Here is an 18,665-nt window from a genome sequence, read left to right on the forward strand (position 1 = left end):
CACAGAGAGTAGGCCAGCATATTCTCTTAATACCACTACCATCAACTGTCTACACCACACCACATACACATAAGATATCACACCTTCTATTCCCAATCTGATTAGCAATGACCGCTGCTATTTCACTTTCTAACGAGGCGGTACCTCGGATTGCCACCACCGGCAGGGTAGGGCTGGCGGCACAGGGTCCTCCCGGTCGCCATCAAGCGACTGTGCCGGCAGCGTCTAATGCAATTTCCGGTTATGCTCGTCAACCGAGAAGTGAAAGTGCTGCCTTATTCTTCACCAACGTCCGTGGTCTTAGTACCAATTTAAATTCAGTTCATTTTTTCCCACAGTCCGTATCCCCTCTGGCCCTATTCCTCACAGAACCACAAATCTCACCCTTTACTGAAGTATCTCCATTTTGTTTTCCCGGTTACCATATCTTCACAAACTTCCGTAACAAGGGCGGCACCTGTTGTTATATCATATCTCAATATGCAGTTGACACCATTTTAAGCTTCACTTCAACTAGTTTTAATTATTCATTGTATAAACTAAATTGTCAAAATATTATCAAATATATCTGTGTAGTCTATCGCTCCCCCAATGCTTCTTCGGAACCCAGTGTATTTGATTCCATATTCACACAGTTGACCTTAACCTTGCCCTTAGCACCGAAATTACCATTCTGAGTGATTTTAACATGCATAATGTTGAATGGTTATTGCATTCTGCCAGGCCTGACGATGCAAGTCTAGAATGTGAGCTGTTTGCAGAATCGTTTAATCTCACGCAGCTGGTAAAGCAACCAACCAGAATACCTAATAATCCTGATCAAAATGCCCATCTCTTAGATCTACTCCTGACAAATAATCCGGATCAATACAGGATAGAGGTATTGTCTCCACTTGGATCCTCCGACCACAATCTCATCAAAGCCTCATTAGTTAGCCTTCCCACACCTCCCCGATCTGAACCTGTCAGGGTGACCCGATGGCACTTTGATAGGGCAAACTGGGATGGATTTGGAAATTATCTTGCTAACCTTCCATGGCAGTCTTTCTTCTCTAGTGATCCCAATTCTACCCAGTCCCACATTTGCGACTTAATACTAGTTGGTATGGATTTATTCATACCAAGTCAACAGTTCACTAAAAGATCGAACTCTCCAAAATGGTTTGATAGCACCTGTGCCAGGGCAAATGCCAAAAGTCATTAGCTTATAATTCTTCCTTAAAATCAAAAACATCTGGATCACTCTCTCTATTAAAACTTGCTAGAAACCATGCAAAAGCTGTAATAAATCTTGCAAAATCAAACTTTCTTCAAAAGCAAGCATCAAAACTACTTAACAACCCTAATGACAATAGAATATTCTGGTCAACTCTCAGTTCTTTCAATAATAACTTTAACTGGTCATCATCCATTCCGCCACTAAAATCTTCAGATGGCAACATTACAAATGACCCGCGTGGGAAAGCAGATATCTTTCCCAGTACATTCGCCAGAAATTCTACCATAGGGGAAATCAGGCTGAGCGTCCCAGTACTAGAACGTGACTCTCCCGAAAATGTTCCACTTAAAATACTGACACGATACGCAAAATCCATCCTAGACAATTGACCTATTAACAAAGCTCCAGACCGAGATGGAATTTCTCCAATTGTTTTGAAAAAGTGTTCCCCTGAACTTGCCTCTGTTCTAGCTAGATTATTCAGACTATACATACATATTTCTTCAGTCCGTAATTCATGGAAAGAAGCCACTATCCACCCAACACTTAAGAAAGGAAGTTCCTCTGACCTCTCTAATTACAGACCAATAGCTGTCACATCATCTCTTGGTAAGGTATTTGAAACTTTAATTAATAAGCACATTGTCAAAAATCTTGACTCCAACTTAATTAGTGATAAACAATATGGTTTTTGCCACGAAAGATCCACCATTGACATACTCAATCTCCTGACTCATACCCTCATCCATCAATCAATCGACCTACATGGGGAAACTCACGCAGTAGCCCTTGATATTTCTAAAACTACGACGGAGTATGGCACCGTTCCCTGTTGTCCAAACTCCCTTGCTATGGACTAAAGTCTTTTGTTCCTTTGATTTCCTCATATCTCAGTGACAGAAAAATAAGAGTAAAAGTAGATGATGTATATTCCAATTTCCACTCAATTAACGCCGGCATGCCGCAGGGATCAGTTTGGTGCCAACCCTGTTCCTGGTTCATATTAATGATCTTTTATATGTCACCCACAATCCCATCCATTCATATGCAGATGACTCAGCTCTTCATAGTTCATTCACACTCAGACACCCATTTACAAAGTCTGATATCTCTACCTCTCAGCTCAGTACAGCCATCTCCATAAATGAAGACTTATATACGATCAGTGAATGGGGACAAAACAAACTTGTCTCATTTAATGCTAGTAAAACTAAATATATACAATTTACTAATAGACAGATATTGCCAGATTCGCATATTACCTTCAGTGCTATTAATATTCCCATCTCCAAAAGTACTGAAATTCTCGGTGTCTCACATAACAATTCATGTCAGATCACTTGCTAAAACCACCTCAAAGAAACTTGGATTATTGTACAGAGTTCGTAACTTGTTCACTGACGAGCAGTTTGCTACAATTTATAAGAGAGAGAGAGAGATTATCTTAATTTTACATACGTATTCCTGTTCGAGAGGGAGAGATTATCTTAATTTTATATACGGTACGTATTCCTGTTTGAGAGAGAGAGAGAGAGAGAGAGAGAGAGAGAGAGAGAGAGAGAGAGAGAAGGGGGAGGGAGAGATTATCTTAATTTTACATAAGTATTCTTGTTCGTGTACAGCGAGGTTGGATGGTGACGTATTGGAAAATGTGAGTACGTTTAAGTACTTGGGTAGTGTGATGAGTAAGGGTGGAGGTTTGGAGGGTGAAGCGTTTGAAAGGGTACAGCAGGGAAGAAAGGTTGCTGGTTCCTTGAAAGCAGTGATAAGAAACAGGGAAGTGAGCATGAAAGTGAAAAAGTTACTACATGACAGTATTGTGATACCAACTCTAACGTATGGAAGTGAAGCTTGGACGTTGTTGGAAGGACACAAGTCAAGAGTGAGAGCAGTGGAAATGAGTTATTTAAGAGGAGCCTGTGGAGTCACATGGAGAGACAGGCTGACGAAAGCGGATATAAAGAAGCGTTGTGGTGTGGATGTGGACGTGATAGGAAGCGTTATGAGGAACACACTGAGGTAGTTTGGCCATGTGGAGAGGATGGAGGGTGAAAGACTGACGAAGAGAGTGTATGTGAGTGAGGTGGAGGGGGGAAGAGGGAGGGGGAGGCCGAGGATGAGATGGATGGATGGGGTGGAGAGGTATATGAGAGAGGGGGGTGTGAGTTGCGAGCAGGGCAGTGAAATGGCGGGGGACAGGACGACATGGAGGCGATTTGTTTGTGGCCGCCCCAAACGGGATTGAGGCGTCTGGCAATAGATAGATAGATAGATTCCTGTTCGTTCGTTTCTTCGTTCGTTCGTTCGTTCGTTCGTTCGTTCGTTCGAGAGAGAGAGAGAGAGAGAGAGAGAGAAAATTATCTTAATTTTGCATAAGTATTCCTGTTCGCATGTGTATCTGTGTGCATGAAAACGTGTTTTTGGATGGGGTGCTTTATTACTTTTCGAGGAAGTATATGTGTGCTCCTGTATATATGTGTTCATGGAAGCGTGTGTGCTAGCATGCAAGTTGGGGTGACTATGCACAGGTGGCGATGTAGCCGTTGCTTATTCATGGTGTGTCCGTGTCCCTGGCAGCCTATAGATCTCCGCACCCGCTGCAAATGGCGTCGGTGGGGGTGAGGATGGGGGTGCATGATACTAGCTGTGATCATGACGTTGATGGTAGTAATGCGAGAAGGTGGTATTGGTGACGATGATAGTGACCAAGCAGTTAGTGGTGATGGTGCTGATTTTACAGTGGTGAAAGTGATGGAGGTGGTAATGTGGATTCATGGATGTAACGGTGATACTTGGATGTGGTGGTGTAGGTGGAGGAAGTGTAGAGGTAGTGTTAAAGGTGTGGAGGTGGAGGTAGTGGTGGTGTTGGTCGTGAATGTGGTAGTCGTGGTGCGTGAGTATGGTGGTCGTGAGTGTGGTGATCGTGGTGCGTGAGTATTGTGGTCGTGAATGTGGTGGTCGTGGTGCGTGAGTATGGTGGTTGTGAATGTGGTGGTGGTTATGCATGGATGAGATGGTGAAGGAAGTGGTGCGTGAATGCGGTGCTGATGACTGAGGTTGGGATTCCAGTACGAAATGCACAGACTTCGATAACTGTGGGTGAAGATTTAACAATATCCATCTCAACAAGTTCCTTTAACCCTGACCATGCATAGTTGAGGTCAGTTGTTCGTTCACCCCGAAAATGAGTTCAGGCTTACTGAAACGTTACACGTCAAGGGTTAGTTTCCCTCTCAACGGCCGAGCTTTACATTCAACAAGTCTTGAATGGCATCATTATTCCCATAATGCATACACGTAAAAGAAACAGGAGCACTGAAACTTGACCGAGGGCAATTTAATTCACCATCTAGTCTGATTGATCCTTGATACTGCTAGTATATCTAATGACTATTACTAAATCAAGGTCCTTGTATCACCGACAAAAAAAGTAACATATTTATGATTAAATATTACTGACGAATATGTTGACATGAATGTTACATATCGAATAAAAAGGTGGTATACTCGTGTAGTTGATGGGAAGGAGCAGGTAGATCCTACTGGCAGATACATATTACAAAATTAACCATTACCTCCTTTGCACTGACTAGATCATCGACCGGTCCCTGGCTACACCCCACAGTCGACAACCCCTCAGCCATCTATTTTCCCCAAGAGACTTGTTCATCCATTAACAGTTATTCTCCCATGGATCATTTTCCCCCATGAACCCATTTTACCCCATGGACTTACCATGGTCTTGGACTCATTTTCCCTTGAACCCCTTACATCAGAAACAAATTTTCCTCTTGGGCCCATTTTTCCTTTGAACCTATTTTACTTTAGGAACCTGTTTGTCCCAGCGACGTACTTTTGCTCATAGAAATGTTTAACATAAGGACGTATTATTCTCGTGGACTTATCCTTTTTTTTTTTTTTTTAAACCACGAACCTATTTTTCCCGTTGATCTACAGTATTTTCCCTCCATGGACTTATTTTTTCCCTATTACCTACTTTCCACATGAATCTCTATTCCCTCTTACACCTAACTTCATACTGGACTTATTTTAACTCATGGACCTCTCCTCTCTCCAAGGAAACACAATTAATTCGAACAAAGACTTCTCCCACGAGCCTATTATTCCCATGGACCTAGTTTATTACTGGACCCATATTCCCATATGACCCTTTTCCCCAGAGACATATTCCCGGTGGACGTATTTTTTCACATGGATTCTTCCTAGCATGGATGTACTCCTACCATCGATCTATCTATTCTAGGGGACTTTTTTTTTTTTTTTTTATGTGACCGACTCTGGGCATAGGCTTCGCAGCCTGCTTTCAAGGCCCAGTAGTCCTCCTACGTACCGGACACCTCTACATGTCACCACTTCGGCGCTAACACCCACCGTCCATATTGAATACATGCTAGGGCTGTGTCATACAGGACTGGTGTATTGGTATTAGCGGGGGTATTTTTACGACATGTCGGCGGGGCTTCTGGTAAATCAGAAAAGTCTGATTTTTGTGAAATTCAAATCCTTAAACTGTTCCCTGCCTCAGCGGGATTTGAACCCGGGTCCGTCAGGACTGCAGGCCAACTCTCTACCGATTGAGCCACCGCCTCCCCTAATGCCTATAGACCTATTTTTCCAATAACCACCCAATTACTAACGCATATAACCAGCCCGCCTACCTACCCCATTCCCGTCCTCCACACGAACACCCACCTCACCCCATAACCTGCACACACACACACACACACACACACACACACACACACACACACACACACATCTTCCCACATCATTCTCATCTCATTCAAACACCCAGCAAAACCCCAGTTGCTAAAACTTATCAGAATAATTCCTTCAATTCGTTGTTTTTTTGTTTTTTTTTGGTAAAATGCTGATACCAGAAAATTTTACTTACGAAATGAAGCATCAGCTCATACTTTATCGTTGCATTAAACAGTCATACAACCGACAATCCTCGCTCATGTAGCATACACTCACGGATGCTGCTTGGGAGTGTGTGGGCGTGGCTGGGGCTGCGTGTACGGGTGTGCCTGTGTGTGTGTGTGTGTGTGTGTGTGTGTGTGTGTGTGTGTGTGTGTGTGTAATCAAAATTACTCAGAAAGCTTTTATCTGTTATTAACAAAAAATGGTGGAACGGTTGATGGTCCAAGAATCAGGGAATTATTTGCTTTTTAAATCAATAGGACAAACGTCAAGGTCAATACGGCTAGGTTAAACGTTAACCTCCCAAAATTAACTTTAAAACTTTTTATCCAGACGACCAAATATGCGGGAAGGGTAAACGATCAGGCATGAATTAAGAAATTGAAGGGATAATAATCTGTCAAAGGTCAAGGATGCAGGGTAATGTGAACTTTTTACCTGTGTGTGTGAGTTAACAAAATAACTCAAACCGGTGTAACTGATATGGAACAAATTTGGTGGAAATGTTGAGGGCTAGGAAAGGCGTGAATATACAGTATATATATATATATATATATATATATATATATATATATATATATATATATATATATATACAGTATATATATATATATTTTTTTTTTTACAAGTAAATGCAAATGCCACAAAAGGTCAACTTAAACAATGTTTGTCTTATGTATGGCAAACTTTGTGGTAGGGCTCAGTACAAGGAAAGAATAATGATTTCTTTATGAGAAAAATCTGATAAGGGCTAATATTGCAAAAGTCAAAGGCAAAGGTCACAGAGCAAGGACGACCGAAATTGTACTGATTTTATTTTAACCAAACTAGCTGGAAGGGTTAAGGGTGAGACAAGAACGACGCAATTCAGTTTTGAGAACACTCAGACAAAGGTCAGAGTCGCAGGGCAAGGTGACAGTTGACCCATGTGTTGCTCTGTGTGAACAAAACAGTGTAATTAAAACTTTTTTTTTTTAATCTGATTTGGCTCAAACTTATGTATGAACTGAGGAACATGCATGGTGACTCTTTTAGAAAAATAGTTCAAAGATCAAGGTCACATGACAAGTACAACTTCAATAATTTTTATCTGATGTAGAGTACACTGTGTGGAAGGGTTCACTTTAATACTAGGAAATGATATTTGATTTTGAGATTGATTAGTCAAAATGCCTGGTCAAGGGGAGTGGACAAATTATAATATTAGGGGGGCAAAGTTAACTCAGTTTTGATCTGATTTGAACCAAAATTGATGGGAGGGTGAAGGGTTAGGTAAGAAGGGGGCATTTCGATTTATGCGAGTAATCTGTCCAAGATGAAGGTAACAGGGCAATAGGAGCGTTCACGCTGAGTGGAAAATCTGCCAGACACCACTGGAAACTGTCTCATTTTCGTTTTGACGGGCTAAGGGAGTCTTAGTTAAACTTCAGCGTTCTTTTTCTGATAAATTTTTACGGTATTGGTTAAGCAAATACCTTTTAAAAAAATGTAAATTACTATTACTTGTGCTATTTCACCCAAAATATCGCCTAAAAATTCATCTATTTATATATTCTTCCCTAAGAAGGTTAGGACAGTTTCTGTCAATAAGACTGTTTTTGGACTGTAAGAAGCAAAAACGGCGTATGAATAATGACATTCGTATATAATCTGACGTACAAAAAATGGCAAATATCGTCTATCCATAGTTTAATATTTTTTAGACTCTAAAATATTACGGCGTATCGAAGCCTAGCGCTGACAGACGTACGAAGCAAGCCAGCTGATGGAGTAGGTCACAGGGCAAGTATACTGTAAGACACAACTGTTTTGGTTTGCTTGGAAAACTTGTTGTACCGGAGGCAGCAACTAAATATCGACATGCTTTCTTGAAGTGAATTAAATTTGATTCTTACTCACAGGGAATTTACTGTGTTGGTATGAATTATAATCAACTATTATTGTTGGTTAAAAATATACATATAGATTTCTATGCATGCATAAACCAGGCTGCAACCGCTGTGAAATATTTTTTATATTACTATATTTTTTCATCCTGCATTGACAAAGCACTGTTTTATGGAGAAGAAACAGAATATTTACATATTTGTACAATATATAAGATGCATGAAAAAGGCCATTCATTCATTGCCCAACATGTGATTTTTTTTCCGTCCAAAAAAATTAAAATACCAGTGATATCTGGCATTTCTCCAGTCGCGCGAACGCTCCTATTTCAAACGTTCGGCCCTTAGACGAGTTGGTCTAGTGTTCCACTCCACCAGCGCTTCATCATGTTCACTTTTTTTTTAATCCTGCAAAAGAAGACAAATCAAAAGAGTGCAAGTATAACGACTGAAAAATAATGTTTGCAAACTAGGGAATAAAACATCGAAAGTAAGCCTTCCTCTAATTTTCGACTGTGGCCACTTCCACAAAGGTGATGTCCGTCTCTGTCCTCCCTGACGCATCACATGAAACTTTAGTCGTCTAGTGGCAAAGACACACACGAAGCTTCTCACAGCTGATGGACTAGCTAACAGAACACTGAGAAGAAGAAAGGGGGAGTATCCGGCGAACTACTGTCCCTATCTGTACCTCTAAATACGTACGCTATTATAATATCGCGTGCATAAATTTGTGATGAATTCTGATGTTTATTTATGTTGGAATCTAACGTCATAGACCATCATTTCCTTCAGCTCGATGGCGACCATACACGCAGTGTACACTGGGTGGAGCGAAGCAGCGGCGGATCTCACACAGTTGCCACACCTCTCATTTGCCTGCACCTCTCCGTTGGGAAAGACCCTGGTCTGACCCCGACTAGCCCTAGTTAGGAAAAACTAGGTCCACGTGGAGTCATGGATTGTCTGGCGCTTCGAATGTCCCGCTCTGAATTGCCAGAAAATAGCATTAGAGCAGTGTGGGGGTGTTTGGAGTCAGTGACCATCTGTCTTTCGTCGGGGAAGGTCGCACATTGTTGCTCCTGTTGCTTATGGCTGAATTGTAAGTACTGCTGACCCCACCTGGACCGATGTTGCTAATGTATGCTATGGAAGTTACATGTAAATAAAAGTTAAATGTCCGCCATTTAAATCATTTATTATGTAAATAAACAATAGTTTAGTGACTTTTGAAGACTTACCTGGTTGAGTAGGGTGTGATGCATAAATGAAACACTGCTAGAACATGTTACAAGAAGGAAAATATTTTATTGCGTATTTTTTTACTGCAGGGAAAGACATTAGGTGTTGAAAATGGCCAGTAACAAACCTCTGACGGACGAGGAGATCCATTTGGTGCTTGACTCAATTGAAGTAGGTTACCTTAGTCAATTTGTGACTGAAAATGATGAGTGGGAGCAAGAGGGAGAGCAAAAGACGACATCTGGGGCCCCTATCACTCACGCCTCTCAGACTGCCGCCATCAACACCCCCTACCCTCCCTCCACGTCCGGCTTGGTCGAAGCCAAGCGAGCTACTGGTCCTTCAAGGACCTTCATTCCCTCCCTCACCCATTGCTGAAGTTGAGCAGGAACTGCTAATCGAATGTGATGATGCTAGCGTTTCACCTAAGGTTACTGTTACGCTACAAAAGGAATTCCCGCATGTTTGTGATGAAAAATCGCAGGTTCAATAATAGGTCTTTTTCATTTGTTCCAGGCACCTGAATTTTTTTGCTGTCGGGGGTTATTTTGGCGTTTCTGGTGGCCAGTAACCCTTCAATAATGCTGATCAAGCGGTGTTTTCTTCCTACGGCAGTTTTTTCCTACATATTTTGGTATATGCCCAGGGGCACTCATTTTTACTAATTTTTTTTTTCATTAATATTTTTTGTTTTCTTTTATTATTCTATTTCATTACTTTTCCTTATTTTTTTTTTAAAGAAGAGACTATTTTTTAATTTTGTACCTGTGTGGCTAAATAAAGGTACTTTTTTCTATTTTTTATTAATATTTTGTTGTAGTGACTCCACATGGACCCAGGTTTCCTATCGCATCATAAAGAAACAACCTTTCCTATCTAGGGCTAGGCACGGTCAGCCACAAAGGGACGTCAGCTCCCTACACGGTTTGCGTGCTGTACAGTACCTGTAGGACGGCTCCCAGAAGTAGCAATGTTATGAATAAAAAAAATAACATCCTCCCAGGGAAAGGGTTAATAGAGCCAGTGGAACGTAGAAAGACTGAGTGAGACATACGGTAATAATACCTTCAGTACAATGACATGCTTCCGAATTTATTTTTGTTTTTACCATAACTCTGTTTAGGAAAGCCCAGTGGTGCTGATGGAGTTAATGAAGGCTGTATACAACCCCTCCGGGCCAAAAAGTATCTCCTAGGCTGGATAAATCGTATCGAGTCATCAATAAAAAAATGTATCATCATAGTGAGGTGGTTACTGAATATCTAATGGAAAAGGGATGGGATGAAGTAGCGATGTAACAGATGATAGAATGTTCAGACTTTTCATCTATTCAGTGAGCTGATGTATTTCTGCTGTTCATTCTTATTGCTACCAAAAGACTTTATTCAGCTAAGGACGGCCAATAATAAAGTAGTAAATGAAAGCTATATCTAAAGCTTCCAGTTCAGAAAGTCAATCCCAAGGTATACAGTTCTGCCAGGAGGTAACACAGGATTCTTAAACCCTTCAGTACGATTATGCATATTCTTTGATTACTCTTCCTATCCGTGGATGATTTTATTAAAGTTGGAAAGGATTAGTAGTAGTGTTGAGGTTGCTTTACGCTATATTTACATTTATTTTGAAAGGTCGTTCTCATGATTAAGGGTACTTGAGGATGCATCTAGGCTACAGTTTATTTTGAATAGCCTAACTTAAGAAAATTGCCTGGAGGCAGGAAGAATAGATTATAACGACGTCAGGTAATTGAAGAATTAAAATGCGTCATCGGACTGAAGTTATTTCAACCTTGCCTGCGAGTTCCCTCTTAAGCTGATTAAAATCCTCGAGTGGATTTGACCGCGTATATTGCAGCTCCTTCACTTTAACTTGGCCCAAATATATGTCATTTGGCAGCATATTTCACGTTGTTCCGTGGCTGGAAAAGAGAATGTTAAGGCTACATCCTTTCCGTAGCATTTCATCTTGACCGGCATGATCCTCCGGAGTCAGTCTATTATTGTAACTCCGTGTTCAAGATGAAGAGACGGCAATTTTAGGCCACGGTAAAGTAAGAAATATACTGATGATTACCTTGTTGAAGGATCCACTATTGAGATGAAAACAGCATTCAGGTATGTTATGTACCTTTGTAGCTTCTTCGTCTCCTGGTGATGGGACATAAACTTGAGATGACATCAGTAGTGAAATTGGTCATATACTTACTGACGACTATCATGGTGGTGCATGTGTAACGATGTAAAAGTCCCTGTGTACTTATCAGGTGCACTATAGCTGAGATGAACTCTTAAGTTACATTAGCTATATACGTACCAACAACGAGTATCCTGATGTGTGGCCCCGGACGACCTGACCTCCGGCACCACCACACCCCTGAGTCCGCCACAACAGCGTGAGAGAACATCAATCGACCAGTCCACATCACGCTTACCCGCAGGTCCTCACGCAGCTGCAGGACACATGGGGACATTTAGATAAGGGCACTGGAAAGAAACAAAGATTTATATTAAGTAAATTTGGAGACACTTACCAGAATGGCACAATGGTTTCTGTTAAGGAAAATTACACAGGGTTATCTGAAAAACGCGTAGGTTTATATTAGGGAATATTAGAAAATGGTACTTTAAAGAACTCAAGCTTTATACTACAGTAGATCACGTTGTTGTTGCTGTCCCATACCTTTTAGAACGTCAACCCGATAGATTGCCATGTAAATGAAAAAAATGGAAAATAATGAGGTAAAACACAAATAACCCTCCTTGGTGCTTCATCATCTTGATGCTTGTTTGCCTTGTAACAATAGTAAACTCCATGAGTAACACTGCATTAGTCTAGACTAAAATAACTACCCTAAAAAATGGTGACTATCATAGTGGCGTCTGTAAGAATGAAAATTACCACGGCAAGGGCCCAGTGACAATTTTATGTAGTAATCAAGTGCAATTTTTTGTTTAATAGTATCAGTGATTAAAATCCATGACTGAGGTGCCAAAAAGGTAGTAATAAAGTTTCAGTCCATCTGAAATATCATAAAGCTAATTGGACTTGCCTGGGTTCAGCCCGAAAAAGCCATTTTGTATTTTATGCTTGCTGATGCCACACGATATTGTTAAATTTGGGAGAGCACTCTAGTGGTGATGGATTCATGGAAGTTGTAATGACTTCCCCCCCCATTTCGAAAAGAAAAAAAAATCTTGAACTGAAAAAGTAGAAAGCAAGAATAAAGAAATAAATTACGGCCAAAGCTGAATAATCCCATGGAAACGCCACGAACAAATCAAATGATAAAGTCACCGAGCTGAAACGGTTAGAGCAAGTCGGTTCACCAAACAATCGATCGCCGAAGACAACGAGAATAATTGAGAAGGATCACCAAGCAGTTAGCATAGAAAATGCTGTCATGTAAATTGTAGCGCCATGCACCAAAAGTCCATTGGACTGGAAAGAGAGTAATAAATTCTATGTTGGTCTTTTGGTTTTCATGGCGTATATTATTAGTTCATTCTTGTTACCTGATGACAATTTTTACACAAGAAAGGCCTCCCTTAACCAAAAAAAAGAAAAAAAAAATGACTATATGGCTTCTCTAACTCTAAAAGTTATTCTTATGCAGTGTAAAATTGTCATTAAAATAGTATTTAAAATGACGTTATTGTAATGAGTAGACTACTTACAATTTTAAGCACAGGCTGCAAGGACAAATTTTGTATAATCAAGTGGTGCCCAGTAAAATGACATCACATATTTTATTGTTAAATACTGAATCGTTGCTGCCATTTTGTGTCAGAAAACAAACCGTCTAAGGAAATGGTGCAAATGAAATGGAACTTATCTGTCAATATTGATTATTAATTTGTAAAATACACAATAATGAAAGCCCATATGAGACTTCCTATATATTGATATTAGTAAGTACCTCTATCTTCAACCAGTTTTGAGTTATAGTCTCCTGAATATCTGCGACCTTGAACTTGACATTTCAAGGTCACTTAAGGTTAAAGGTCATGGTTACCAACTAATTGCCCCTATGGGACTTCCTATAATGTTGATAATAGTAAATACCGGTATCTATCTGCAGAAAGTTTTAAGCCATAGGCTCCTGAATATTCGTGACCTTGAGTGTGACCTTTCAAGATTATTTAATGTCATAAGTCTTGGTGCCAGATAAAAGCCCTTATGGGAGTTCCTGTCTGTTGGTAGTAGTAAATATTTCTGTCTTCAACCGATTTAAAGTTATAGCCTCCTGGAAATCCGTGACCTTGATACTGACCTTTCAAGGTCAATCAATTACCTTCAAAATTTAATCACTTCCTTTTGAGACCAGTCCCCATTTATCGTGAAAGTTTCATGTAATTTTATTCTGCCCTTTATCAGCAATGTTGCTAACAAACAAAGGAACAAGGAAACTCGACCAAAAGCAATACCTCGCCGGACTCCGTCCGGGGCGAGGTACCCATGGACAGGTGTCTGCCTGCGAGTAATCTACTGGCAGGTCCTAAAATATTCCGGCCGTCGATGTATTTTTCATTTTAGCCCAGCTAACATAAGATGATTTTATTCAAGTTAGGAAGCGCTTCTGTTTATGAAAAACTAAATGAAGGTATTAAACATCACCTCGAAACGCCTGCATTCAGCTGCACAAAATGGACTGGTGGTGTCAAGAACTGACTAGATACGAAGTAATTGTACTGAGAAGATTAACGTTATAGTCAATAATATACTATAAGGCCAAGGGGTGTACTGTATTACTGAAACAGACCACGAGGTGTGGACAAACCTCTAGTTTTTATCATTATTTCCTAAGTATGTCTATCTATCTATCTATTACCAGACTCTTTAATCCCGTAAGGTATGGCCACAAACAAATCGTCTCCATGTCGCCCTGTCCCCCGCCATTTCGCTGCCCTGCTCCCAGCTTTCACCCTCCTCTCTCATATACCTCTCCTCTCCATCCCTCCATCTCATCCTTGGCCTCCCCCTCCCTCTCCTCCCCTCCACCTCACTAACATACACTCTCCTCACTCTCCTGTCAATGTCTCGCTCTCCATCCTTTCCACATGGCCAAACCGCCTCAGTGTGTTTCTACTTACACTTCCTATGACATCCACATCCACACCACAACGCTCCTTCACTTCCTTATTTGTCAGTCTGTCTCTCTATGTGACTCCACATGCTCCTCTCAAATAACTCATTTCTACTGCTCTTACTCTTGCCTTGTGTTCCTCCAACAAGGTCCAAGCTTCACTTCCATACGTTAGAGTTGGTGTCACAATACTGTCATGTAGTAACCTTTTCACTTCCATGCTCACTTCCCTGTTACTTATCACTGTTTTCAAGGAACCAGCAACCTTTCTTCCTTGTTGTACCCTTTCAAGCATTTCACCCTCTAAACTTCCATCCTTACTCATCACACTGCCCAAGTACTTAAACGCACTCACATTATCCATTTCCTCCTCATCCATCCTCAGTGTACATTCACTGACTTCACTTCTCTCGAAGACCATAACTTTTACCTTTACCTTTACTGTAGATTCCGTTTCTTACACACTCGTACAAACTCATCCACCAAGCCTTGCAGCTCCCCTTTGTCTTCACTTAACAACACAGTATCATTGCAAACAACAGTACAGGGAGTTTCCAAACACTGCCCTCTCCCATTACGGCCACTCCAACATCCACTGCCCTATCTTGTATCTCTTTTGTAACCTCATCCATATACAGATTGAACAGCCATGGACACATGACACGTCCCTCTTTCAATCCAACCTTCAAATAGAATTCACTCAGTTCATTAACCACACACACTACAGCCTTAGTACCTTCATACATACTCTTCACGGCATTCAACAACTTCCCATTTTTTTTCTTTTAATGCAAGGAAGAAGGAACCAGAGACTAGGAGCCCGCAAAACAGTTCCTTCCAAGAAAAAAACATTAACAGTACAAAAGAGAGCCAAATTCAAGATTCAATCATTTCCAGATGCCTGGATATACTGTGTCTGAAAGACTGGAGATCATAGGAAGCAGGATATACAGACAAAGGGAGACAGTTCCAGAGTTGACCTGTTGCATAAGTGAAGGACTGGGAGTAACGGTTAACTCTTGCATTAGAGAGTTGGACGGAAAAGAGCCCCGACTAACTTCTTTATCACCCTTTCTAACTCTCTATACCTCTTTTCAGAATAATTTTCTTACAGTACCTCCACTTTACACTCAAATTCCATCCAAATTCCTCATCCACTCTCTTCTTACTCTCTCTTACTAATTTTTTCACCCCTCTCTTCCTCTCTACATATAACTCGTTCTTCCGTCTCTCAGCTTCCTCCACTCCCCTGTTCCTCATGCACTCTATACTTTCTTCATTTGTGCCACAGCCTGTCTCACCTCTTCATTCCACCATGACTCTTCCTTACACCCCCTTTCGTCTTCTCTTTGACTATTCTCAAAACAGAATTACTTTATTCCTGTTTTACCCACAATCTCCCCCCCAAAAGTTGGTCTAACTTGGAGAAACATAGTGAAGATGCTTTCGCTAGGTCAGAGTTTGACCATGCCCCATGCCCTTGACCTCTGACCTAGTGTTCTGAAAAGAGAGACTTCCTCGATGTCTGACCCCAAGCGCTTCCACCAAGTTTGATTGTAATCGAAAAAAAAAAAAGTTATTTATTCACACACACACACACACACACACACACACACACACACACACACACACACACACACACACACACACACACACACAATAGCCGCTCAAAATTCTCTCTCTCTCTCTCTCTCTCTCTCTCTCTCTCTCTCTCTTCCCCCGTCCGCACTGGGGTAAAAATACTTCCGTTGATTATCGGGTTTAAACCCTTTACCAATAGAGATATTCCATAAGGTTAACAACATCGGATACATTCAGTTTTAAATAATGGTCTCATGATCGAGACAACTGTGGTATTCAATTTTAATCTAATGCCAATTCTCTTAACCAGCTGAGCGAATAACAGGAGTCTGAGAATAGTAATACTGGCAACAGTAATTCAAACCAACTTACGACAAATGACATTATTCATCTTACAGTGATTCGTGCGACCTTGACTGTAAACCTTTTAAATGATAGGTTGTTTTCGTAGTATGATTACAATCGTTGATTAGCAGCGGGCTGAATAATAATGACGTCTTAAGCTTCAAAGGAATTGTAGATAAACTAGTAAAACAAATGATATATAAATGCATGGAGAGACAGATGTTTAATTATGGATTATATATATATATATATATATATATATATATATATATATATATATATATATATATATATATATATATACATAATCCACACACCAGATAAAGGAGTCTTCTGTTCATGAAAACATCTGTAACATTTTGGCCTTGAACTTTCTTAGGTTCAAGTTCGAGGGGAATGTAGTTTGGAGAAAGAAGTAATTCTGACAGGCAGAAGTTCTGTAACATGGCAGTGTGGCGGTTAAGTCATGAGTACTACCAGATGCCTCTGTATCACGGGGAAGGCGTGAAAAGGTGGCATAATGGATACTACTTCTGAGCATTTAGCCATCGACGTACTTGTTTAAATATGCAAGAGAAGCAGTAGTTCTTTTTACCTGTAGGGGAGGTGGATCATTCGTAATTGCTGGATTACATTCACACTACAAGGATGAGAAATATTCGAGCTGAGAGCGCACATTACACTTGTAAATGCCTGCTAACTTACCTGTCATTGAAAATTTTAGGGGCTCTGAGGCGGTGGCTCAGTCGGTAGAGACGTGGCCTGCAGTCCTATCGGACCCAGGTTCAAATCCCCGCTGGAGCAGGGAACAGTTTAAGGATTTGAATTTCATAAAAGCAAACTTTACCGATCTACCAGAAGACCCGCCGACATGCAAAAATACCCCCTTTAATACCAATACACCAGTCCTGTATGAGACAGCCCTAGCACGTACTCAGTATGGACGGTGGGTGTTAACGCTGAAGTGGTGACATGTAGAGGTGCATGGTATGTAGGAGGATTACTGGGCCTTGAGTGCAGGCTGTGAAGCCTATGCCCAGAGTCGGAAACATAAAAAAATCTCTCTCTCTCTCTCTCTCTCTCTCTCTCTCTCTCTCTCTCTAGGAGGTTTTAGCAAGTGATCTGACGTGAGAGGTCCAACTGAGGGTACTGTGAAAAAAAAACACCGATATTTTCATTACCGTTATAAGAGGAATCCTGGTTGCACTGAAAGTAGTGCAGGACTCAGACAATATCTGTTACTTTGTAAACTATATATATACAGGTACAACACCGATTTTCCGGCACCCTTGGTTCCAGAGCCTTGCCAGGTGTACCATTTTGCCTGACTAACCAAGGTCACATGTCTCATTTAATTATTCATGAGGGATCAATGGAGGTCACGAATAATAATTAAAACATGCACCTCTGTCCCAGCGTCCTTCAGTGAAATCACACTCATGTTCTAATATAAGTTCTTTATGAAACAACTGAGTCCGGTTCGTTGTCAAACTACATGACAATTCCTCTTCATCCAGTGCTGTCAGAACCATTCCATCATTTGATCATGCTCACAACGCTTACCATCTTTCATAGTTTTGCTAATGTTCATTTGCTTCTAATCATTGTCAGCATAGAATTTCAGTATTTTTCCCCTTAGCTTTTTAATATCATACGCAGTTGACGAAGCAGTGCCATATATGTCACACAACTTCTGCACAAGATCATCACAGTTCACTTTTTTTTCCACAGTTCTACTTTATTTTAACTTCATTTAGTATTTTGTTCTTGGCATAATAAAAATATCTTACTGTATCAAATTCCCCCAAATAGCTGTTGATAAACCACTGCCACCAGGCAGGTGAGTGAAAGTATATGTGAAGGTAAGGGCGGCCAGCCCGGTAGGTCACTGGGCAGCTAAGTATCCATTAATATGGTAAAAGCGTGCCTCGTGGCGACTGACTTTCACACACAAAGAATCCCAAGATTTAATAAAGCTTTATTTACCCCACACTCATAAAGCGCCTCAGTAGATACCAGCAATAGAAATAATCTTATATGACTGTGGTAGTAATTAAGAATAAACTGCTGATGCAGTATTTAAAGGTAAACTTAACTATAACAGCGAGAAATTTGATATGTGTCCTATTCACAAGAACAGAAACCGATGTTTAGGAATGGTTTATTGTGAGAATTTCGTATTCACAGACAAAATACATTAATAACAATACTGAGTCTCAAAATTGGTGAAGGGAAACATAGGAGAAAAGGGTCATCTAGGTCACAATCTAGAGTGACAGAATTGGTATAAGCATTACTGATCCTGTCCCTCTAGGCTTATTAGAGGCTCTTATTTGGGTATTAGGCAAAAAGGGGAGTGTAAACT

At 40.7% G+C, this 18,665-nt stretch overlaps 1 protein-coding gene across 1 annotated transcript in view; it reads right to left on the reverse strand.

Moving 5' to 3' along the window:
• LOC145391441 (kin of IRRE-like protein 3) overlaps nt 1-18,665 on the reverse strand; it is a 184,352-nt gene that overhangs the window by 162,447 nt on the left and 3,240 nt on the right. The window contains exon 2 of the mRNA XM_080266054.1: nt 11,605-11,731. Coding sequence (XP_080122180.1) covers nt 11,605-11,731 — 127 coding nt within the window. The remainder of the gene's footprint in view (nt 1-11,604; nt 11,732-18,665) is intronic.

The sequence above is a fragment of the Coenobita brevimanus genome, chromosome 18 (assembly GCF_032717465.1).
Source record: "Coenobita brevimanus isolate Jiangsu-jjx chromosome 18, ASM3271746v2, whole genome shotgun sequence".
NCBI lineage: Eukaryota > Metazoa > Arthropoda > Malacostraca > Decapoda > Coenobitidae > Coenobita > Coenobita brevimanus.